We start from the raw sequence: 24,682 nt of genomic DNA, 5'->3' as shown, positions 1-24,682 counted from the left end.
AAAATTATTTACATCTGAAAAGGAAGGGGAAGAATCAATTTCATAAATTTGTATTTAAACGGCTGTAGTTGAAGTATGTTTATTAAACAACAAATTACTTTTTGTACAACTGATCAAAAGTTTTAATTTATAAATTTCACATTTTTTTCCATATAGGTCTCTTTCTTTTAATCAATTTTGACCAATAATAATTTTCATTTATAATCCCATTTCATAATTTCACAGGAAAAAACCCTACAGTCTCGGTGAAATCAGAGTTCAAAATAAAGCACAATCATAAGAATTTATTTATAAGTAATACTGTAAAAAAAGAATTTTGACCTAATGTTATTTTTGAAAAGAAATATAAGTGATTTAGATCATGCTAACTCTGAACCTGGATTAAACATTTTTTTCAAAATAACAAGCACTAAAAATAATTATCTGCATTTGTATTAAGGAAGATTTATTTTCAATAATTACTCGTTATTTCTACAAACACATAACTAGTACATTTTAAAAAGAATAAACATTAAATGATTTAACAAATTAATTTGGTTATTGTTTACAGTAATCTTCAGGCCACTCAAATAATTTAGGAAATGCGTTCAATTCTTCCTGAGTATATTGACTTAATTTCTTAGGCACAGGTCTAAGCTGCCTTATTTGAGAACAAATATTCACTTTAATTTCTTCAGGGATAACATCATCTGGAAAAAGATGCAAGCGCTGCATTCTTGTACCCCTCAATAAAGTAGGACCACAAGCTTTATAACAGGCTTTCCACATTACTTTAGTTGGATCTTTATTCTGTAACTCCCATGCAGGTGTAAAAGTTTCTCCGCCGCCACGCATTGTGTGATGCTGATACATCCGGTACCTCCATTCAGTATCAGGCATAGCAATTTCAGATGTATTGATCACGACAACATGATCTCCACAATCACTGAGAGTGTGAAATATAGGCTTGTGCTTTCCAGAGAGATACTTAGCGATTAAATCAGCTGAGTCAAATGGATTTTGCCACTTAGCATCGTATACATGCCACAAACGGCAAAAAACAGCCCACTGCTTAGCTCTTTTATGCTTTGACAAAAGTACTTTAGACATTATGAGAGATTTTCGTCGATTATTAACGGATAAATTTATAATTATTTAAATACAAAAATCACATTTCGAAGATGTTTATTTTGATTACTGTCTATACGCATTTAGCTGTCTATTTCTGTTAATATACTTCTCTAAATAAAGCGATTTTCTCATAGTGTAAGCTTAAAGCGCATTAAGCGAGCTAGGTTTCGATCGTAAATCTGTCGATTTGAATTAGGCAGAAATAGTCACCCGAAAGCAAGAAAATAAGATAAACAAACGATTTCTTTTCATTAAAAAATACGTTGTTATTATTATTATTCAGTTCTTTTGAAATGGCTTCTACCTTAGATAGTTATGTGAATCGTATCCTTTTTATTTTACCTTTTCAGATACTTGAAACTAATTTAACTGTATCAATTGGGATAAGGAAAAGTACTTTATATCATATCATCAAGTTTCCCTTGAAATATAAAAATAAGCATTAATATTTAAAACTATTGGTATATTTAAAGTTAGTGAATTTATCACACACAGAATGTATGTGTAGCTTTTTTCTTATGAATATTTGTTTTTCAGTCATTAAAATAAAGCCGCATTAAAATTTTTGTCATGAGGATTCTTTATTTTTTTTAATTTGTAACTTACAACTATCAAAGCAAGGCTTAATTAAAATAGTTCTACCAGTAGGGAATGCTTCCGTATCGGTACTTTTTCACACCAACGATATCCTCAAGGTGCTTAAGGGCTTTTGCACTCGCAAATCTTTTTTTTAAATGTGGTTTGACCAGGTCTCTTTGATGTGGTTCCCTTCTATATTATTAATTTATGGAATGCCACTGCGCATTTATAGTCAAAATTTAGCTATTATTTTGGTGCAGATACTGATTTGGAAATTTTCTCTGGATGTATATATCCTCCAAAAAATATGCAATTTTATAAAATTCCTGCTTGAAATTTATTTTCTTTTTTTTTTCATTAGAATTCAAAATCATTTGGTTCAAGACAACTGAGATTTTACTTCTTTTTTGTCAACATAATCAACTGCAAAGTTATGTATTTCAACATATGTTATACTATATTATTGTGCCGGCCATTGTTTAATTAAATTGTTGTGTCTCATGTAGTAACAATAGAAACTAAATTTGAAGCATAGGGTGACCTGGGGTAATTATTGATCAAAAAATGCAAACATCTATTTTGTGAAAAAACTATTCAAGATAGAATTTTAATATTTACTGCAAGTTTGAAGCTATATGAGATGAGTCCTATTCTACCTTCTTTTGTTTGAAAATCTAATTAGAATTTGAAAGATCTTAAATTTTTAGTGATCAGGAATTACCCCTTCTCTTGGTCATTTCCGGGGTAATTCTTGATCATTTCTGGGGTAATTACTGATCACCAGTTTTTATAGTAAATGGGTTGTTTAAAAATAATTATACAATGGTAATTAACAAATAAGACATTAAGATCAAACAAATAAACCAAAAAGATATGTTTAAGCTGCTAATAAAACGTTTTATTTAAAAGCAGGAATAAATATTAACTCTTCAGCTCTGGCAGCAGCTCTCACACTGAAATTTTCATTTTCAATCATTAAAAGAAATTCACTATTTTTGCTTTCTAGAAGCTTAGTATCCTTTTTAGGCTTATAATTTCTCACCATATTTATATTAGGTTAATTTATCAACTTAAAAATTATTCTAACAATGTACACACATAAAATTAAGATAGAAGCAAGGTAAGACAAGCTAGAAATGGTGCATATCAGAGCACATTTGTCTTGTATACAGTTAAAAACAAATTTTGTGATTATAGTTAAAATATATTTTATAGTTGTTCCACTTAATAAATATGAACTGTTATTTAAGAAAAGAAAATTAACTATTTATTAGCTATTTTTTAAACTATTTATAAGAAGAAATGACAATGATCAGGAATTACCCCAGTGATCAATAATTACCCCATCTGTAGGGGGCAACATTTGATATAGTTTCCTATAATCAATTATAATGTTTACAGTAGATGTGAAACAATTAAACAAAAGCTTACACTATTTTTATATCAAAGAAAAAGAAAGTAACTCAAAATATTTATTATTAAGAGAAGGAGGGGGATCTTTGCAGAAATGTGCACATTTCGAAACCCATCTTTGAAATGGAAAATACAGAGAGCAGTTTAAAAGATACTTATTTTGTTAGATTAAACAAAAAACTATTATTAACTAAATGTAGTTATACTTTAGTAAAGAGTACAATCATTCTTGTCCATGTCTCAAATTTTAAAAAAAATTATTTTTTTAAAATAAAACTTAGATGATCATTATTTACCCCAGAAACAGAGTGATCGTGAATTACCCCGGGTCACCCTACATACTTTAAAATCTATAAATTTGGTAAAAACTGGAATTGTTAAGCCTGTGAGTATAAAAAACAAGATTTAAAGTTCCTTTTGAATTGATTCAAATGAAGTATTTACTGAAAAGCACCTGGTTGTGTTTTGTTTAAAAAAAAAAACATTTCAGCACTCTTAAGATTAGAGAATGAGTACTTACTATTTATTATTTTTTCAATTATATTTTACTCTTGAGATATATTGGCGATACACTTTAACTTTTACTTAGATACTGTTTCTATCATAACTGCTGATGGACGGAATATAGTAGTAAGTAAATTGTTTTTTACTTCATTTTTCAAAATTATAAGTTTATTTTAAATTATGTATGGAATTGAAATAATTCAATAAATATTTTGAATTATTTGTTGAATCATGGATTTTGAATAATATTTGTTGTAGTATTTTTTATTTGTGATAAAATTCCGATTTGTAAGAGATATTTGACTTGATTATCTGACACCATTCTTGGTTTGCATCCATCTAAATATGAAGAAGCTGTTTTTCAACTACATTCAAGCATTCCTATTACATTTACATATTTTCCATATTAAAATAGAAAATATACTATTCTTATTGTTTATGCATGTAGTAGGCATAAATGTGCTAGCAAAAAGAAATGTTTAATATTTTTTTAAAAATCTGAACTCAGGGGTCTGTCTAGGTTTTTCTGAGAGCTACCTATTTTGTGAAAATTTAGACATAATTTGTGAAAAATTAAAAATCATATTAAATAATCAACACAATATGGATTTATCGCTTCTTAAGGGATACAAAAATAAAATTTTAAGAAAAAGTATTTTGTGAAACTACCCTTTTTCCTAAAATTGAATTTGTGAAACTACCGTTTTTAATAAAGTTGAATTTGTAAAGGTACCGCTAAACGGTAGTAACTTCGGCCTGGACAGACCCCTGGAACTGGATCAATCTCTGTTAGAAATGAAAATTTGCAGAGAAAATATTGATATTTTTGTTTCATTAATGACTAATTGTTCTTGTTATGATTTTCCATTTTTAGGGAACTTTGAAAGGATTTGATCAGACCATTAATTTAATCCTCGATGAAAGCCATGAGCGGGTGTACAGCTCATCCCAAGGAATTGAGCAGGTGGTTTTGGGCCTGTATATTGTCAGAGGAGATAATGTGTAAGTATATTATAAAATATTTTACATTTTGATTGTGTAAAAAAATTATAGCATTTTTTGTAGCCATAACTTCATACTGTGCATGCAGTAGTTAAATAGTTCCATAATGATTAAATTTAAAAAATTAAAAAAAAGTCTTAACTGTATGCAAATTTCTTTTAATTCTAGTCACATGGGTGCCACACTGAAATCAGTTTTGAGAAAAATCAGTGGACTAAATTTAAATTCTATTAATTAATATCACTTTCACATTTGTTTTAATTATTTTTTTTTATTCTAAAAAATGTAACATATTTTCTGTTAAAAATTAAAAATAAATGTTAAGTTTTATTGAAATTGTTATTTTTTACAAATGCTTGTGAAATGATCAAGTAATGATTTCACACTGCAATGAAAGAATGGTGTCTGAACTTTTATTTATCTTGCTTTTGTCAATCTTATTCTCAAAGTCCTGACAAATGAGATAGATTGACTTTCAACATCTGTTAGTATAAACAAAATTTGCACTATAGCTGAGTCCAAATCTGCCTGGAGTTTGCATTCCTCACCCCCCCCCTCCCAACATATTCAAATATTAGCCAAAGTTAAACCAAGATTCTTTTTTACAAAAGAAAAATGGTGCTTGGACCAAAAATAGAGAAGGATGGAGTTAAAAGGAGGTATGACTGGTTTCAGGTAAAAATGTGTAGTTTATTATTCAGTGAACGATGTAAAAAAATAGACAAGGTTGGCTTTTTTTCTTCTTTTTTTTTTGCTGTCAAAAACTAATTTAATAAAATAGAGAGAAATATATATATATATTTTTTTTTAAGAAAAAAATAACCAAATTATTGATTTAATTATTAAGCTATTGTCAGAAAAAAAGGTAAATTTTGCTGTCAGTACGCTATAAATTTTTCAAAATTCCAGTAAACAATGTTAGACTGCATTAATTAGTTTAAAAAAATAAGTGAAGTCTTGAAAATTTTCTGTAGTGGCTCCCATGTAGTCAGTATTTAACCCTTTAATTAGTCATTTTATCTAAAAAAAATTAAATCAGCTGGCATATACCAATACAACTTTCATAAACCATCAAATAAAGTTTACTATTTAACTTCAGTTCTGCTACTTAAGCAATATTAAGCCAGTTTTGTGAGACTCCAGTAAAAATTAAATTTATAGTTATTGCTACAATAATTTAACATGCGTAATTTACCTATTAAAATCAGGCATTAATTCCCTATAATTTTAATTCATCGGCATTTCTAAAAATTCAACAAATATTTATTTAATGATCTGTTAATTAGATCATTACTATCTAAGAACACTCTAGATTGAATAAGCTCAATTAATTCTTTATTCATATATGATGATGATATAAAAAAAACATTCTTTGATTCTTATCTGTCTTAAAAATGAATTTTAAATAATTATAAAAAGAACTTAGTTAATATCCTTATTTAACTATTTTGATTTAAGTAAAATGTGATGAGTTTTACAAATAGTTTAGTTTTGCTTCTTAGGGATAAACATAAAAACTAGTAAATTGAGCTTGAGAGCCTTCAGAATTTGTTTGATTTTTTATTTTAGAAAAGGAACTTTAACAACAGTATTAAAATGAATTTTAAATGAATGTAAAATTCAATAAGATTTATAAATTTCTTGTCTGGTGAAAAAGAAATGAGTTTATCATAAACTTTTTTACAGGGCTGTTGTGGGTGAAGTGGATGATGAATTAGATGCTAGATTAGATTTATCTAATATTAAAGCCGAGCCACTGAATCCTGTTGTTCACTAATAACTCTTTTAATCGAACAATTTTATGTCATTTTTAACTAACTCATTTAACTCATCCATGTAGATATTGTATTACTCGCTATTATCTCACAATAAAAGTTTCATGCATGAGAATATTTGATTTCTTGCTTCAAAGTTAAATGTCTCAAACAAAAATACAAATAATTAAGTCTTATAACCACAATTCACTATGTGAGATGGAACTGTCCTTATAGCAAGATTGTTGCTGTAGTCGATTACTCACATTTGATGTTAAATTAGCTGGGGGAAAAACTAGTGTGATGATGTCCAATGGTTATTTGTGTCACTGAATATTGACCGTATTCAATGACCTATGTGTATGAATGACTTATTTAGTTGGCATCAGCGTGTTATGAATAAATAACCGGCCCCATATGCTTTAAATTGCCACTGACTAGTTGTCCACTGACCCTATTACTTCCATTGACTCTACTTACTACCTCTAAAAGTGTGTTTTGTAAGCCCTGTGGTGACTCGGGAGATAGAGCACTTGCTTCCCAATGAGGTTAACCGGGTTCGAATACCAGTGGTGACTGGTTGATATGAATTCCATACCTGGCTTGTGCTGACCTAGAATATTTTCAATAATAGATGGATCATGGTTTTCTCTATGTGTAACTCATATGCGGGTTAGTTTTATCAACAAGTCCTCCACGAAGGCAAATTTCTCCCATTACTTGATTTCAAAGTTTCCTTGTCTTCCGGATTGGGTTCAAAATTACAAGGCTACAAAGTTAAACATTGGTAGTGGTAAAGTCAAGAATGAGTCGCTGTTCAACGAGGGTTATAATATAAGTTAAGTTTTTAAGTCTATTGCATTTTTATTTATATGCAAGGTCTCCAAACATATTGTTTTGTAATGTTTAAATAAGAAAATCTAAACTTCTGCTTACCGACATGCAATGTGCATGCTTTGTTGCGTGGTGTGCCATCCACTGGCGTCACTTTAGCAGCACGGACTGCCATAACAATAAGCTTAAACAGAAAAATGTATTTTCCTCAACAACAAAAAAAACTGCTATTGAAAAAGATTAGTGATTTTCAGCCTGTTATAAATATACGTTATTTGCATCTTTAATTTTAGCATTTTTTTAAGGTGAGTTGGAGACTTGTACTTATGGACTTTTGTAATAGGCCATACTTATGAATAAGTGTATAAGCTTTTTCTGTATCATTTGTAAAAAGTACAACTTTTGTTAAATAATACAAATTCTGAAAAAGATATAATTTTTGTTACAAATCAAATAATTACCTTGAAGGAAGTACTCGATTACTAAACATGGTAGTGATTAAGTTAATAAAATTTCAAAACTATGTTGTTGTTTTTTTTAAGCTCCATTGGATTATACATAATAAAATCCCTCGGCAGAATATATATATATAAATGATCATGTTCCTCAAGTGGTTAAGAATTAGACTGAATGTAAATTTAAACGAAATACGAACTTGAATATACTCCGAGAAGACTATACTCCTCCTCTAGCGAAGATGATCAAACTGTGCTATATCCAAAGTGTGCGATAAAAAGAAGAGGAAAGGTCCCTGGGATGTATTACAAGTCATAAAAATGACTATCGACTAGCATAACCACCGAAAAATAAGGCTGTTGGAATCACCAAGGTCTGTGACGACACTCACAGTGGTTCTGACTTGCCGGCAATTTTAAATATTTGTCATTGATCACCAGAATAGCTAGCTTCGTTTGACCATCGATTATTGAATTCTTTCTATGTCATTATTTTATGGTTTTTAATAATGACCTATGTACCAAGATTTAAAGGTTATTATATAAGTGCCAGTTTATAAATTCCCTAAAAACATGGAACTGAAAGAATTAAACGTGACTATGAATGGATATATTAAATTAAAATCAAATAACAGCTAATAGTCGAGTAAGTGTTATTCATCTTTTATTTCTTAATAATTTTCTTTTATTTTTTGATAATTATTGTTTTTTGCTGACTTTATAAGCTTTTAAATTACACAATAAAAGAAGTCATGTTTAGGAATAACAATGTTTCATGTATTGTCCATTAGCGAATATTATACAATAAAATTAACAAAAGATTCGTACTTTATAAAATTAACAAAAGATTCGTACTTAAATAAAACATTTGTCTTTTTTAAATTTTGATTAATCGAGATCAAGTATAAAACGATATCTTCGCAAATAAATATAAGATGTAGTTAACAAGCTGAAATTTGTATTATTTTGAAAACAAATAAAACAAACGCCATAGCTTTATTACTGAAAGAAATAAAAATTAAATATGTTTGGCAGTTGAAGCTTATTTATTCTCAATAATACCCTACTCTTATATGATTTAAATTTCCTAAATATTTATACTTGAATGCAGAAAAATTCCTGCGCATTTAATGTAAATAATAATAAAAAATGACTTTAAGTCATTGTTAGTCATTTAAATTGTTTTCTGTAACAATTTTAAATTAGTTATAATGAACTGCTGCTTATGCTTTATATTGCATGATTCTTCCTTACACCGATAAACTGCTTTAATGTATCTTATGAAGTCGTAAATAATTGTTTATGGCATTAAATCTAATTTATTGGATTTTGTAATTTAATTTTAAGGTGCCACAATAACCAAATTTAGACAAAAGCATCGAGGAAAAAAAAATTTCTTACATTAAAGTTTTAAATAATTCTAATCTTATCTTTATCTGGATTGTTTATTAAGTTTTGAGGGTTGTTTGGCAAAAATAGTGGTTTTTTCAGGAAAAACAAAACTTTTTTCAAGTGTTTACTTCTTTGGTATTTACATGTTATTTGAATTCCTAGGGATTTTTTTTCTTTTGAAGATAAAACTTTAAAGTAATTTTCTAATTGATATCTCATCAAATGAATACCCAGATTTTTAGCCGTAACCATTATGCTAAAAAAAGATTTTTAAGAAGTATAAAAATTTTATTTTTAAAATAATCATTTTATTTAATGTGCACTTTATGCTACTGAAAGGGATTTATTTATAACAAAATAAAGAATCATTGTTCTGATGTTACCTTGACCCCTTAATCATTGGGGAGTTAAAATCAAATTTGTATATTTTTATGTTTAGGCAAGTTTTGAAATTTGAATAAAATTATTATAATTTGAGAAAAAATATGAAATAGAACAAAAACATGTTCATTTTATTGAGTTACGACGTGATAAATATCATTGATTTATTTGAATAAAAAACTGAAATTTCCCCATTTGAAATTATTTAAGACCTAGTAAATTAGCTAAGCAAAAATATTTTACTTCGCTCAAAAAATCTTTGAATTATTTATAATTTTTTTTTCTCTTAATACAAATAAGATTACCGCGTATAGCACTTCCGAGAATGACGTCTTAAATTTACCGAGAGTCGTCGATTCTATGACTATAACTATATACATACTGCAGTAATTTCACCATAGACTGAAATAAATTATCCATAAAAAATAACAGCTTTTCCTTAGACTATTGTTTTCGATTTTGTTGATATTAAGTGAGAGCTTCTTAATTGTTCTAGACAGAATAAATATATTAGAAATTCAAAGTCCGCCTCAGTGCTGCCCATTTGTAAAATGACCGTCGCTATTGCAGAAAACTGCCTAGAATCACAAGGCAAGGGCGCACGAGCATAGGAAAGTCGGGAACCCAAGGGAAGGTATCAGTCATAAAACAAAAAAGGTCACGTAACAATCAGCAAGCTTACAGCATCGCATGGTGCCGAAAGAAGGTCACAGACCAATCAGCGAGCCCTCACTTACAGCATCGCCGGGTGATGGTAGGAATCGCAATCAGCGGAACAACTAGAAGAATAATAAATATAAGAACTCTAGTAGACAGCTTTTAATTTTCTAACGTAACGAAGTTAACTGAGCCTTCAGCCAAATCAAATATTTGCCTCAATTTTGTTCGAAATCTAACACCTCCTAGAAGAAGGAAGGCCTCAGCACTGATCGATTTTGTAGTCCGATGTGACGAAGTTAACTGCGCTGTAGATGAAAAATAAAAAAGATGCCATTACGTTCGGGGTACTAAGCTGCGCAGTGGTTGAAAATACGAAATATCTCATTACGTTTGGACTACTAAAGGATATTTATGGTAACCCGTGCTTAAAGCGGGATTAAATGCCTTAGAGCATTAAAGCGAGATTGTTACTTTCGATGCAGGGCTTGTTACACGAAGCAAAGCAAACTGCGCCCCTTTTTTGGCTTCAAGTAACAAAAATTGACACAAATATTTACAGACAAAACGAAACAGTTGTGAGACTTGACCCAATTCTACTTTTTTGTTCCCATTAACTGTTGAGCCGAAGTGGTTCAGGTGATAGATCGCGCAACCTTCCAATGAGGTGGCTCGTATTCGAATCCCAGGGTTGGCTGATTTATCTGAATTCTGCTCCCAGCTTGCGCAGACTACAGTGCTGACGTAAAATATATCCAGTGGCAGGCGGATCATGGGTTAGAGCAACACCTCCTAGAATAAGGAAGGCCTCAACACGGATCAAATTAGTAGTCCGATGTGACGAAGTTAACTGCGCAGTTGATGAAAAATAAGAAAGATTTCATTACGTTCGGGGTACTAAGCTGCGCAGTGGTTGAAAATACGAAATAAGTCATTACGTTTGGACTACTAAAGGATATTTATGGTAACCCGTGCAGAGGCCTACTCTTTTCTAGGAGGTGTTGGTTAGAGTATCCTTGATGTCGCATTAACCGTGGGAGATTTTTGTGGTTTTCCTCTATCTGTAACACATTTTGCGAAAATTTTCCAAGAATACAAATTTCTCCGTTTGATCCAAGTGTTTCCTTGTCCTATGAATGTGATTAAAAATTACTAGGTTACGGAGTTCAACATTGATAGTCGTACCATCAAAGCTGGGTCGGCTGTTCAATAATTGTTATAACATTGAATCTCCTTGGCAGAACAGTGGTGACTTTGAGGATAAAGGGTTCGTCTCCCAATGAAAACCCCAGGTTCGAATCTCAGAGGTGACTGTTGGATACAAATTGTGTTCCTGACTCACACCGACCACAGTGTTCCCGTGAAATATCCTTTGTGGTAGTCTGATTATGGATAATCCCTTTTCCTTTGTATTTATCGTGGAAGGGTTTTCTTCATATAACACAGATGGGAGTTAGTTCATCAAAAAGTCCTCCACGAAGGCTTGCTTGATCCAGGAATTCCTTTGTCCTGTGATTTTGGCTCAAAATTACACCAATTGGGTTAATGACTGACAATGTTCAACGGCGTTGAACATTGTCAGTCATTAACCCAAGAATTGGTGTGTCCGCTGTTTACGCCGGTTATAAAGAAAGACGAATTTTAATATAAAAACATTAATTTCTATTCATATAAGACGAACCTTATTTTTTCCTTCTTGATAATGTAACAATTGTTTCATGGAATAAAATGCTTATAATGAGAACTTTTTTTTTCTGATATATGAACTTATTATAAATAAAATTTGGAACTCTGACAATCTGAATTGGAGGCTTCAATGCATTAAGCAAGTAAGTTTGCATTTAAACCTCCCCCTTAAAATAACTATTTGAATCAGTACATCAACCAGACGCAAATGTAACACCGATCCTATCTCGTGTGGTTCAGTCTGTTTTCTCATTTTATTTCACTTCATTTTCTTCAAAATTTTGTAGGTTTGAATTTGCGTGTGAGTCCTTGATTTAATTTAACAGTATGCAAAAATAACCAATAGTGAAGCAATAGTAAAGTACTTTAATTTCATAAACATACAGGCTAAAAACATAACTTATATCATATTTTAAAATTTAAGAACTACAATCTATTTCAATAAATAGTTAATTTAAAAACTCATTAGAATATTGAACACAAAATGATTAGACAAACGCTTAAACTCTCCAACTAATTTTATCAAATGGTTTCCAAATGATTGCTCCAAACTTGGCTAAGGCGAGAGAAATTGGAATTCCATTTCGTCTCTTCAGAACCAGCAACAAAATAAGGGCCACAGGCGTCACTTTGCCCCAAAACTCCAACATCTGCACTCTAACGATAAAAATAAGAAATTAGAATGAGATAGTTTCAAGTAATGTAGTGTAAGTATCTAGATTCTGATTGGTTGTTGAAACGTGGTATTTGTTTACGTTAGCAATTGTTCTTTCCATTCAATTTCGAAACAGCCAAACGCGTCAAGTATAAATTCTCTCAAGTGACACATTCTATATTCTTTCACAATCTTTTCACTATATATTTCTTACTTAACGCAAAGACAGGCACGAAGCGATGTAGATCATAAATTATGCATCGAAGTTGCCAGGTGGACAAAACAAAAATATATCAGAGTTACAATAAAATATATAAACAAATAGTAAATCTAAGTTAAGTAGACGAATAATAAACTAATAAATTTAAGTTTAGCAAAAGACGTAGACTAGAAAGAATTATATTTCAGCAAATTCGATGTGCGATACTGTGCTGTATTTAATTAACTTCACGTTAATTAACAATCCAACTTATATGGAGAAATTTAACACGCCATTTTGCTTATAAACGATTAGGTGACGTCATAGGTCAAATGTGTGTCTATCTTCTTAAAGTGAGTATTTCAGAATCTTCTTGAAGTGCCAGTACCTAATTTAAAGCGATGAAAGTAGAAAATATTGTGGAGCAACAAAAGGTGAAAATGTTAAGAGCTTCGAACAATTTGTATTTAATAATGTTTTGCCAAGGGGAAAAAAACCCACAATTTAAGTGCCCGACTCCAGAGTTAAAATTATAAATTTTAAACAATCTATGCCTTCTTGCATTAAGAATTATCTGGGCTTCTGAACAGACAACTGAAAACTATTTTAAAATGTTGGAATATAATTCTCGCTTGTCTACGTCATTTATTTTTCCTAAATTCATTATTTGTTTAATTGTGTCGTGACTATTGTAGTTATAAGCATCTGGCAATTTCCATTCATGTTCAGCTTCTTTTTGGTTCTACATGGCTTTGTGCTTGTTTTTGCTAGTAAAAAATAAACCTAATTTTCTTTGGAAAGATAATAGAATGTGTCATTTAATATTAAAAAAGTTATTAAGCTTTTTTAAAAATAGCTTATCTGTCGATATTTTTCCATCTAAATTAAACTTGTCAACATTACGAATAACTGAGCAGTTATTTTTAAAAATGGAATGACCTTTTGGAGTCCAAAATGTTTAGTTTACGATTTTAATAATCGTTGCACTTTGATGTTTCATCAAAATATAGTGTCAAAAATATCACTGAAAACTTTTTGCCAATATTTTTAAACTCATTCAAACACTAACTCTTAAAAGCCTCGGATTCACTTATCAAATGGATTTATTCCACTTTCAAATATAAAGACACGAGTCTCAGTTTTTAAAACTTTTTATGAGCCGAAACAATTGCCGCGTTGTAGTTGCCTTTTGAATGTATAAATTAGATTAGGGTTTACCAAACTTTTTTGATCATCGACCCCTATATAATTTTTCGTAATCTCTATCGACCCCCACAATAGTAATTTTCTGTTAATTAAAATAAAACTATTAGATACTGTGCTTGTACATTTATTTTATGATTTTAAACATTTATTAAAGTAATATTACATTGTGTAACAATAGTTTTATGAAAAATATATTAACATTGAAATTTAATTACCTTATTATTAAATAATAAGTAATTATGCATAAGTAGATATACTAACTAAAGTAACTAAAGATTTACTGCTTCTTGATCAATGAGATGGGTGTGCCTGGTGTTTTTTTTTTTTTTGCAAGGTTCGCTATATTGGGTCCAAAATTGGTCAATTTTAATTTTCGTCAAAATTGGTCAATTTTGTAATTTTCGTAAAAAAATACAAAGTGTGCTATAGTTTTGTCGCGGGCTGTACTAATCCATATTATTAATGCTTACCTTCTTTTTTGTGCATTGATAATCAAAATTGATATCTAAACTAAACGAATGGTTTTATCGAAACAATAACTAATTATCCAAAACTATAAAAGTTTTAATAATGACACTGCAAATATTCAACACAGTTTGCAAAGATAGCTGAAACTGCGTATGATATTTGCATTTGTAACGTCAATGCTCGTCACACGTGACATTTGGACAAGCGCACATATGCATATGACTTATAAACTGCACTGAGTTCGTGCCACTGCGCGGTGGTACGTAAATACTTGTTTCACCCCAATAAATATACGTTTATTAATTTTTTTTTATTAGGAAACTGATATTGAGTCAATTATAAAGAAAATTCACAAATTTTACATACTTAATTTGGTATGTGTGTGATTTGCGTATTGAGAACTTTTTTTTTTCGACCCACAATCGACCCTTCCGATTCGGATCGACCCCCATTCGCCCCTTTGTCTCAGATCGACCCCCGCTTTTGTTAAATAGACCGCTGGGGGTCTATATAGACCACTTTGGCGACCTCTGAATTAGATCAAAGACTTCATTTTTCTAAAAAAATGTGACTTTTCTTTATTTTGACATTTTACGCAATTTCCAGAATTTGCATAGAAAGTGGTAACTAAATCGGCAAAACTTGACCTAACAGTCATAATTAACTGTTGCAAACTCGCATTTGTTATAATATAGCATAAGTGCTTAAAAAAATAAAAACTTATTAGCCGTGGCGGCTCAGAGGACATAGCCCTCACCTCCCAATGTAGTGATTCGCGTTTGAATCTTAGCGGTGACTGGTTGATACGAATTCCGCACTCAGCTCGCACAGACCAGAGTAAATACGTAACTGCTGACGTAAAATATCCTCAGTGGTAGACGGATAATGGCTTAGAGTCCCCTTGCCATCGGGCTAATCGTGAAAGGTTTCCATGGTTTTCCTCACCACGTAACGTAAATGCTGTTTTGTTTCATCAAAAAGTCTCTTTCGAGGGAAAAATTTTCCCAATACTTGATCCAGGAGTTCCCTTGTCTTCTGGATTGGGTTCAAAATTACAAGGCTACGGAGTCGATCTTTAGGAGTCACTCAAAGTTGGTTCGGCTGATAAACGACGGTTTTAAAATAAAATCATAAAAAAAGAAATATTTCTTGTGGCGACAGAACCTTCAAAAAGTCTTATTTTATAAGAGTAATTCGTGACTCAAAAAAGCTCTCTTTCCGACCAAACTCAACAGTCAAAAAGGGGAATATTAAATTATTTTCGTATCAATTTTTAATTATAATGAATCTTATGCTGCGTAAATTACAGCATACAATCATGGTGTATAAATAAACATCATATTTATTTATGTTTAAAGTAATTATACCCAATTTTGCAGTGTCTTTCAAAATTCGTAAAATATTATGTAGTCACCTAGTTAAAATTGGAATATATATATAGCTGCCGTTATTTCTAAATTATACCAATTCTACAATCAAATTTTTTTTTTTAATAAGGCAGTTTAGTTTTATAAATTTGTTATAAGATTTTGATAAATTTATGTCAATTATTCAGCATCTACCAAACCTGTTTTCATTTGCTTAAATAAAAAATAAAATTTTAAAAATCTAAAAACAGGACAAATAAATAATATTAAATTACTCAAAATTAATAACCTTATACATTTATTGCTTTAAATTTGAGAATATATTGAAGTTCAAAAATTTATCTAGTTGTATTTCTCTTAATCTAATTAAGCAACGTTTCATTTTGAAAGGTAAAATGTTTATAGAATTATATTCTAACACCAAAAGTGTAAGAAGGGTCGCTGTGGCTCAGGAGATAGAATGCCCACCTCCGAATGAGGTGCCCCAGGTTCGAATTCCAGCGGTAGCTGCTCTCTCGTCTCGTACCGACCACAGTACAGTGCTGACATAAAATATCCTCTTGCGTTGGACTAACCGTGAGAGGTTTTTCGTGGTTTAAATGTTCCTGCGATGAAAATATGGGTTCGTTTCATCCAAATGTCCTTCGTGAAGGCTAGATTACACAAATGCCTGATCCAAAAACTCTTCTTCTGAGTTGGATTCAAGAGTACAAAGCTACGGAGTTCAACATTGACAGCCGTAAAACTCAAAATGTAACGAATGTTCAAACGCCGGTTCGAAAATGAAATCAAGGGCGAAAACTAGTTAACGAACATAAAAATTTAACCTTAAATACGAGATAGAGGGCCTCCGAAAGCGATGCACCTATTTGAACTTTACCTATTTCGCCATTTTTTAGCACTGCTGCACGAAACTTACATTACAAAATTTTAAATAAATCAAAAGATTTGCGGTGACCAAATAACTTATGGATCTTGAAGACTTCATTCGTGTTCAACAGAAAGCTGCTCTTATTTTAAACAGATACCTTATCGATATGCGTATATTGCCGAAGTAGAAAATGTTACAGTTCTTTTTTTTTAAACCGTCGTTGAACAGTTGATCCAATTTTTAGTTTAGACTACCAATGTTCAACTTCATTGCCTTGTAATAAGGAACCCATTTCAGAAGGCAACAGTACTCCTATCAAGTATTGAGAGAAATTTGCCTTCGTGATCTTTTTGATGGAACTAACCCGCATTTGCGTTACATTGAGAGGGAAACTATAAAAACTGATGATTAGTCTGACGGCAGAGGGGCTAGCCAATGATCCGTCTACCACAAAGGCTATTTTACGTCAGCAAGTTCATAAAAATTTTTAAAAAACTACCTTGCAAGTCTCTTCTGTGCTTGAAGCAAAGAACTATCATCTTCTTTTAGGAAAAAGCGTCTTACGCCTAGAACATAATCTTCCAAATATTGCCTCCAGTTCAGAAGATTTTGATCAATAGGAAAAGTCTGGAAAAAAAACTTGCCTGTTAGCGAACATCTGCGTAAAATCAGAAAAAATATGTTAAAATATGCAGTTGCCAAATAAAATACTTCAGGGGACAACAGTTGATCGTAAATAATTTAAATTTATTTATAAAAAGTAACAAATATCCATTTTAGATTTAAAATCTCTAATTTTATACTTGTTGATGATACTCGGAATATAATGGCCAATACAACCTCTTTTTTTTTTATTTATTTTTTTTAATAAGAACAGGCGTCAAGGCTGCACGATTTCCCCATTCTCTATATCTTTTCCCTCTCCGTTACCATGGTTTCACACAATCTTGCTTTTTGCAATCTTGCAGTATGTTTTAATAATAAGTTGGAATATACTAGAGTAGAAGAAGCAATTTTCAGAGAGGAAAGTCAAGACGCTTATTCAAATTACTGAAAGTATAATAAGCTCTGTATTTTAAAGAAAATTCCTGTCATTCCAAATGCACTGGGACTTAGAAGCGCATTATTAATAGATTGAAACGAAAATTCGATTGAGAACAAAATTAAACCAGATTAATATTGAAGGTAAAAGTATAAAATGTATACCTTAGTTTAAAAAATTTTCTACTATTAATAAATAAAAGATAAAATATTTACTAAAGGTTACTTTTTACATGGAATTATCTTTGGATAAACGAATTTTATAATTTCGTGCAATTTTTTTTATTATTTCGCTTAAAAAGTTACCGAGATATGATGAAATTTGCATAAAGTAAAATTAACATTAAGGGGTCCAAAGTTTGCACCGCTCTCCTAACCTAACTATTGAGACTATATTTCCCAAATTGCTGCTTTTCCCTATGTTTCAGGGGTCAGAAATCCGAATCTGTCGGGGGGAAAAGGTTTGTTTATTCAGAGAAAGAACGTTTTCCAGTCTGATTTCGTAACTTAAAATATAGTCTGCAATAATTAATAGCCATTAAGATTGAATCCTAGAGCGTGAAAATCCGATCGTTAGATCAAAAGTAATTCTGGATGGCCCTTTAATTTTTTTTTTGCCCACTGTACATCAATTTCTTGCATATTTTCGTAATTTCAAGTCTAATAGTTTTTTCGTATCAAAACAATATGAAGTAGGATATTCAAAGCAGCAATGATGTTAGCTTCATGCAGATAGATTTATTAAGATGTTATTCCTGCAACAATATTAAAAGGTTACTCCTTCTCGATTTTTTAAAAAGAAAACTGAAAAATGATTTGAGATTTTTTAACTGATAAATCTTAGGAATCTATTGGCATCCAACTTTGTGGAGGTAGTGTTGCGAAGGTGTAGTTTGAGCCCTGAATAAAGTCAAACCATGTAAAAGATTGTGACGTAATATGGTTATCTATTCGTAAACATTTGTATAATTTTGTGACTTTTGTTGTGAGACTGAATATCTCAGACAGACTAAATGGACAGTTTAATCGGAAATTTTGCTGTAAAGTCGTATAATTGTAACATTTGGAGTGAAAAACTAATTTTATTTCTTATTTAAGATTCGATTAGGCAGCAATTTTGCCGACTTGGCGATTTGAAGATACTTGGCAATCATTTTTGCTAAAAAGCGATAGTTCTGGTAACTTTCAAGAGTTTCAAAGCGATAAAAGCAATATTTGCGGAGTGCCGATCGGATGTGTAGTGGTCAGAGAGTTGACCTCTCATCAGAAAGGTCCTTGGTTCAAATCCCGAACTAGGCTTTCTCTCTGTACTATATTCTTAATGTGGGAGCAACGTTGGCCCACCTAATAGGGTGCCTCTGAAACAGTAGCCAACAAGTCTGTCCTACTAATACTTGAACGACGAGTATCAGTCTAGTGGGCATTGGATAAAAAATATTTACGGAGTTTTGCGAGAATCGTCTAGAAACTTGCTGAAATTTCCGGGATTTCGTCGTTAAGCCTATATAAATAGAAGAGTGCCAAGCAGTAGAGTAGAAACTTATAGTCTGCTTGGACTAGTGTTCTGAACAGAGTTATAACATTAAAGCTTCTGAGTTCATGAACCCTGTGCCTTGTTGCGTGCTACACTTATTTGAGTTGTAATTGAGTACTAGAAGGAGCTGTATTTCTTAAAAGATTTTCAAAATAAATTTAAGACTGTTTTACTCATCTCCAATCGAGATGAACCCCTGTGCTCAGTACAATATTGTGATACATGCACGCAAAAAATTATTAATCTTTCCATTCTATGCGATTAAATCCAATTTCAAATCAGATGTATACTTACACTTCTATCAGTGTCGTGAATACTTTCGATGAGTATGCTCATATTTCCAGTTTTGAACCTAAATTCATTCATGGTGTAGTGTTGCAAGAAGTTCAAAACTTTATGAATACGTTGGTAGTTTCTGACAAATCTGAAAAGATACATTTATGAATTGAGTCAGAAAAGCATTTGATTGAGTGTAAAAATTAATGGACGAAGAAACGGGAGTTGCTATACTGCGCTAAACTTTAATGACATTATGTACTCAAGAAAATGAAATTAAACTTGCGACTGATTAAGTATGAAGCAAAAATAAAAGAATAAAAAGTCAGTAAAATGCGAATCACATTTTGTTTCCACAAGAAGCATTTAATTAATCTGAAATCTTATCACTATCTGAATATTCAGAGCTATGGAATGCTAATCTCTCCCCTTTTTATATAAAATGCAAAGCCTTTACTCACTGGCTCACTAATTCTTCCTTTTCTCATGAAATTAGAAAGCTAAAGTTTGAATAGATTCTTCATTAGTTGTACTATAAAAGTTTCATTTTCCTATTTGTAATTATAGGGTTAATATAATTGACACTAATGCTCAATGATACATTTTTAACAAGTATAAAGAAAAACTAAAACTGTTCTGATGTTTTTAATTAGAAGCAATTAGAGGTAAATATTCCAATTAACCTTAATGATAAGTAACACTTCTTGATTTGATGAAGAAGTCAACCAATGCTTCTTCGTCAAAATGCAGCAGTAACTATAGTTCAGCCGCAAAGCGTTAAGTTCGTGCAGATGAAGTTTAATGTGGAACGACAGTCGGTCACTTCAAGCGGCTAATCTTTCTAAAGTTACATTCACACTGCATGCGAAAAATTCGCATTAGTGAATAGGAACCTGATTGGTAAAACAAATTTACCCACGAAATATTCACCAATCAGGTTCTAGTTCGCTACCCCGAACTCGAATATGCGAAATTTTCGTATGGAATGACAATTTCGTATGAATGGCGTTTATTTCAAATATACTTTAATTCGAAATATATAATTTAATATATTTTAATTCTAATAGACGTATTTTAATTTGAAATTAGTTTAGTTGTTAAATTTGGATTTAACATTGAAAAAGCGAAGTTTGAGACCTGTCGATTTCTTAACGACGTCTATTTTGAGAAATGCATTTCTTATGTACGCATTTTGAATTTTGTCCACTTTCTTAAGCATGCATTTCGTCCATTTCCAAAAGTACGGCATCATTTAAGAGAGCTTGATGCAATGATGCGAATTATAAGACAGTTTGAATGTTTAGGTAGCAAATTAGTGACTGCGAATTAAAATTATTTTCAAAGAGCCACGCTTTTAAAACTTCATTTCTAATTATTTAAGTCTCGCTGAGTTTCTGTAGTTTTCCAAATTAAACAATTAATTACAATTTAAATATCTAAAACACTTACCGTCTTTCTTTCCACATCAGAAAAACTGCTGCGTCCAATATGGCTGCAGGTAAATAATGATAGAAATACCTGCACAGAACATGCAGGAATTTACTTGACGTTACAACACCTCCTGGTACTCTGTAGACATGCATACTGGGATACTTACGAAGAAGAGGGATACAAATTTGTACCACGCTTGACCACTTGATCGCATTTGCATGAGGACAAACACAGTTAACGATGGGCACGTCTGATTTCTTAAACAACGGCAACAAGAATGCTTTTGGATATTGGCTGTAAGAAAAATTTCAAACGACATGAATCCTATAAACACTAATTATACATCTATGATAATGCAATCAAAATTACTTCCTACATTATTCTATTCTAATTATATATCTACCTAAGCATACTAAATAGAAAGAGCCAATATGTTAGAATTAATCTAACTAAATCTTCGTGTAAAAATCGAAAAGTAAATATACAGAGTGCACAATAAAAAACGAACCACCCTGAATAACTTTTGATCTAAAGGTCAGATCTTCACGTTCTTGAACGCAATGGTTCAAGGGGGTAATTTTAGATACACTAATTAGTGCATTTTGAGTTACGATTTCAAACCCAAAAACGTTCTTTTTCGGTATAAATACACCTTTTTTTGACATATATAGCGAATCGTTGAAAAAAAAGATATATATATTTGAAGAAATTACCTTTTTGTGTCTGATTTCGCAACTTTAAATATCGCCTGTACTAATTAACATGCTTGAGATCACCCCCTCGATCCATTGAGTCTTCTAGGGTGTAAATCCGATCATTAGTTCAAAACTTATTAAAAATAATAACTTTCTTCGCACACTGTACGCATAAGCTTAAAATTAATAAATAGAGTTATGGTTTTTGTTGAAATAAAAACAAACTGTTATAAACGTTCACAATGGTTATCAAGGAAAAATACCTCCGTATTGTTGAATTTAATTACTTTATTTCAAACTAGCCGGCCAAGTCGGCCAGCTGTCCGCCACGCTAAAGGTTTTCACAAATAAAGTTTTTGAAAACATAGTAGGAAATCTGAAGATTAGTGGACAATTAAAGTGTTCCTGTCCTGCAATTTTGTCTTAAATTCCTATTTTATATATTATATAGCTACAACGCTTAAGAAAAAAAAAACTAAAATGCTAAATACATGAAAAGAACACGAAAACGAATTAATTTTTTATGGTATCAATTTCTATTTCTATAAAAAAAATTTATGGTATCAATTTCTATTTCTATATCGCTAATTATCGTCTTCGCTTAAGAAACAAAAATAGAGCGTGGAAAGAAGAAAAACTTATTATAACAATTATGAACAGCGACAAATATACCAAAGCGAAGCGTTCAATTTACGTATCGAATATGTTGCCACATTTTTAATACAAAAGTTAAACTTTTCTTCACTTTGATAAATGTAAACTAATGCGAACCTTACAATTAAATTATTAATTCCTTCGTATATTATTGGTTTAAGTTGTCGAAAATTAATATTTCAATTGTAAGGTTCGCATTAGCATACATTTATAAGAGTGGAGAAAAGTATATGCATTTTTTAATAGTTTTTTGAATATGGCTCTTTGAAAACAAAAAAGCATAGATTTTCTTACAAAATGACTGAAAACTAAAAAACTAATCAAAATTTTTGAAAAAGAAAAAAAAAAATACTTCATTATGTCAAAACACAATTATGTGCCGAGTTTCGTGCCTGGGCGAGGCTTCTGGGGCGATATATTGTGATTACAGACACACACACAGCCGCGTTTATTATTATGTATAGATATAGATGTATAGATTAAATAGCTCGAAGAGAAATACTAAGGAAATGTAATAAATGCGTATCCTTTTCCTAATTTATTCAATAGTGTTAAAAGCGATTTTTTATCCTTTTTCTTTTGCTTGCAACCGAATTATTAAATAATTAATTCAGTATTAAAGGAAAATAAGTATATAATCGTTTGCTTCAAAAATTCTGTCTTAACTTTCAGAAACTGTCACCCTTAAGGGTATTTTTCGAGGGCCCGTTGTAATATGAAATGCTTTGGGGGAATAATATGCTATTTTTATAGGTGCTGTGAGTTTGCATTTGTTACTCATGACTCTTTGATAAAGTTTATCCTATCTAAAAGTCAGCGCTGTCTACGTTTATTTTGAAAATGGCGCATAACGTCAATAGAGAGAAAAGTTTTCACAGTTTTGTGAAAATCAAAAGCGTTTGTGGTATAGTTTTTTGATGTTTAAAAACTTACTCCAATGCGACATTATTTGGGCTCATAAAAATTTGCCTAAACTGAGAACAAGGCAGTGGTTTTGATAATTTTCTTCCAGATGGACAAATGTCGCCAAATTGGTACTTTTTAAAAAAGTTTTAATAACTTTTGAAATATTTAAGTTATTTGTCTGTTTTAGAGCCCAGATAATTCTCCACAGCAAGATTATATATATAGTTCAAAATCATCGCAGCTCTTTAAGTATAAGGCACTTAAACTATGGCTTTTATTTTCTTTGGGGACAAAGCTACGAAGAATAGTGTTAAATGAAATCCTTGCTGAACTTTTTTGAGAACAGGTATAATAAAGGCGGACAGCATGGTGAATTTTGTTCTAAGGTTACTAACAAGAAAACGTTAAAAGAAAACCAAAGATACTCACTCCACCATGGCTTTGTGATAGGCTGCAACAATCAATGTGTTTGCCACGTGATCAACTGGAACCCAATCAGCGTTAACAGTGGGGTTCACTTGAAGCGTTTTTATTAAGCCTTTGCTACTCTAAAAAATAAAGCCTAAAATCAATTTCTAAACCTTATTCGAATGAATCTACAGTACGTTTCTTAAAAACAAAGCCTATATTTTTAGTAAAATTATCAAAAAATAAAGTGCACACATGGTAATTTCGTATTAATATTTAAGCGAGGAAAAAACAGAAAAAGTTCTAAAAATGTTTGGATAATTTTTGAACAATTTAGTAGCCTATTCTGTACCAAGACTTCGGGATTCTCAGAATGACTCCTTTGCTACAAATTTTAATAAAAACAATGCTTTGATTTACGCAATTTTGTGCCATTTAAGTAGCTAATCTGTACCAAGAGTTCTGGAATCTCACAGTGAACCATTTTTGCTACATATTTCATTCAAACAATGCTTGGCTCTGGATACTTTTGTGCCAATAAAGTTGCTAGTCTGAATCGAGACTTTCAGATCCTCCAAATGGAATCATTCTTGCTACACATTTCCATGCAAACAAAATGCTTGGCTTTGGATTATTTTGTACTAACAATTAGTTCGCCTGTACCAAAACTTTCGAATTTTCGCAGTGAATCTTTTTCGATACATATTTCAAATAAAAACAGTGCTCGGCATTAGAAAATTTTTGGCTCTATTTTACGAGTATCTCAACACTCTACAGGATTAAGATAATTTGGAAAATAATATGCTTACCAAAGCAATGAATCCACTTGGTCCATTATAATTGTCAATCCAACCCTATAAAAGAAATGAATTAAAATTTTAAAAAAAATTATTATAAAAGATACATGCTTCTAATTTTGTAATATTCAATTCTAGGATTGAAACGAGTAATCCAATCGAAAGTTTCAATCCTAGAATTGAATATTATAAAATTAGAAGTGTAAATTAGAAAGTACCAGAGATCAAAAATGAGAATGGTTAAGATTGAATTTCCAGCGAGATAATTAAAAAACTTATACATTCTTAATAACCGATTTTAAATATCATTCAAGAGAAAACAATATACTAGGGTTGAAAGAAGAAATCCAAACGAAAACAGAGTGTTAAAATAGAATTTGCTGCTCGAAAATCAAAACCTTTTGCAT

General features: G+C 31.0%; 3 protein-coding genes across 4 annotated transcripts in view; 1 reads left to right on the top strand and 2 right to left on the bottom strand.

Moving 5' to 3' along the window:
• Positions 1-428: 428 nt before the first annotated feature.
• On the bottom strand, positions 429-1,215 carry mRpL13 (mitochondrial ribosomal protein L13). The gene has a single exon (XM_016055677.5). It carries the CDS (start codon positions 1,087-1,089, stop codon positions 538-540), a length of 552 nt encoding a protein of 183 aa, XP_015911163.2. The 5' UTR covers positions 1,090-1,215; the 3' UTR covers positions 429-537.
• Positions 1,216-1,285: 70 nt separating this feature from the next.
• Positions 1,286-6,498, top strand: LOC107442184 (U6 snRNA-associated Sm-like protein LSm8). The gene is made up of 4 exons (XM_016055678.4): positions 1,286-1,434; positions 3,692-3,732; positions 4,481-4,608; positions 6,295-6,498. The coding sequence occupies exons 1-4, from the start codon at positions 1,404-1,406 to the stop codon at positions 6,383-6,385; spliced, it is 291 nt and encodes a 96-aa protein (XP_015911164.1). The 5' UTR covers positions 1,286-1,403; the 3' UTR covers positions 6,386-6,498.
• A 5,615-nt stretch (positions 6,499-12,113) lies between these two features.
• Positions 12,114-24,682, bottom strand: part of LOC107442185 (fatty acyl-CoA reductase 1) — a 28,272-nt gene continuing 15,703 nt past the window's right edge. For both annotated transcript variants that reach the window (XM_087149864.1, XM_087149865.1), the window contains exons 8-13: positions 24,288-24,332; positions 23,500-23,618; positions 20,834-21,109; positions 19,403-19,532; positions 17,033-17,160; positions 12,114-12,424 (exon numbers count right to left, since the gene is read on the bottom strand). In XM_087149864.1, the coding sequence (XP_087005990.1) occupies positions 12,268-12,424; positions 17,033-17,160; positions 19,403-19,532; positions 20,834-21,109; positions 23,500-23,618; positions 24,288-24,332 (855 nt within the window). In that variant the 3' untranslated portion in view covers positions 12,114-12,267. The remainder of the gene's footprint in view (positions 12,425-17,032; positions 17,161-19,402; positions 19,533-20,833; positions 21,110-23,499; positions 23,619-24,287; positions 24,333-24,682) is intronic.

The sequence above is a fragment of the Parasteatoda tepidariorum genome, chromosome 8 (assembly GCF_982258835.1).
Source record: "Parasteatoda tepidariorum strain Cologne lab strain chromosome 8, Ptep-v5.0, whole genome shotgun sequence".
Lineage (NCBI taxonomy): Eukaryota > Metazoa > Arthropoda > Arachnida > Araneae > Theridiidae > Parasteatoda > Parasteatoda tepidariorum.
The sequence above is the reverse complement of the archived record's forward strand: the minus strand, read 5'-3'. Positions and strand labels throughout refer to the sequence as shown.

Coding starts and splice junctions, on each gene's coding strand:
- LOC107442184 (XM_016055678.4), top strand. CDS start 1,404: ATGGCTTCTACCTTAGATAGTTATGTGAATC. Junction 3,733..4,480: donor CTGATGGACGGAATATAGTA/GTAAGTAAATTG, acceptor TTCCATTTTTAG/GGAACTTTGAAAGGATTTGA. Junction 4,609..6,294: donor ATTGTCAGAGGAGATAATGT/GTAAGTATATTA, acceptor ACTTTTTTACAG/GGCTGTTGTGGGTGAAGTGG.
- mRpL13 (XM_016055677.5), bottom strand. CDS start 1,089: ATGTCTAAAGTACTTTTGTCAAAGCATAAAAGAGCTAAGCAGTGGGCT.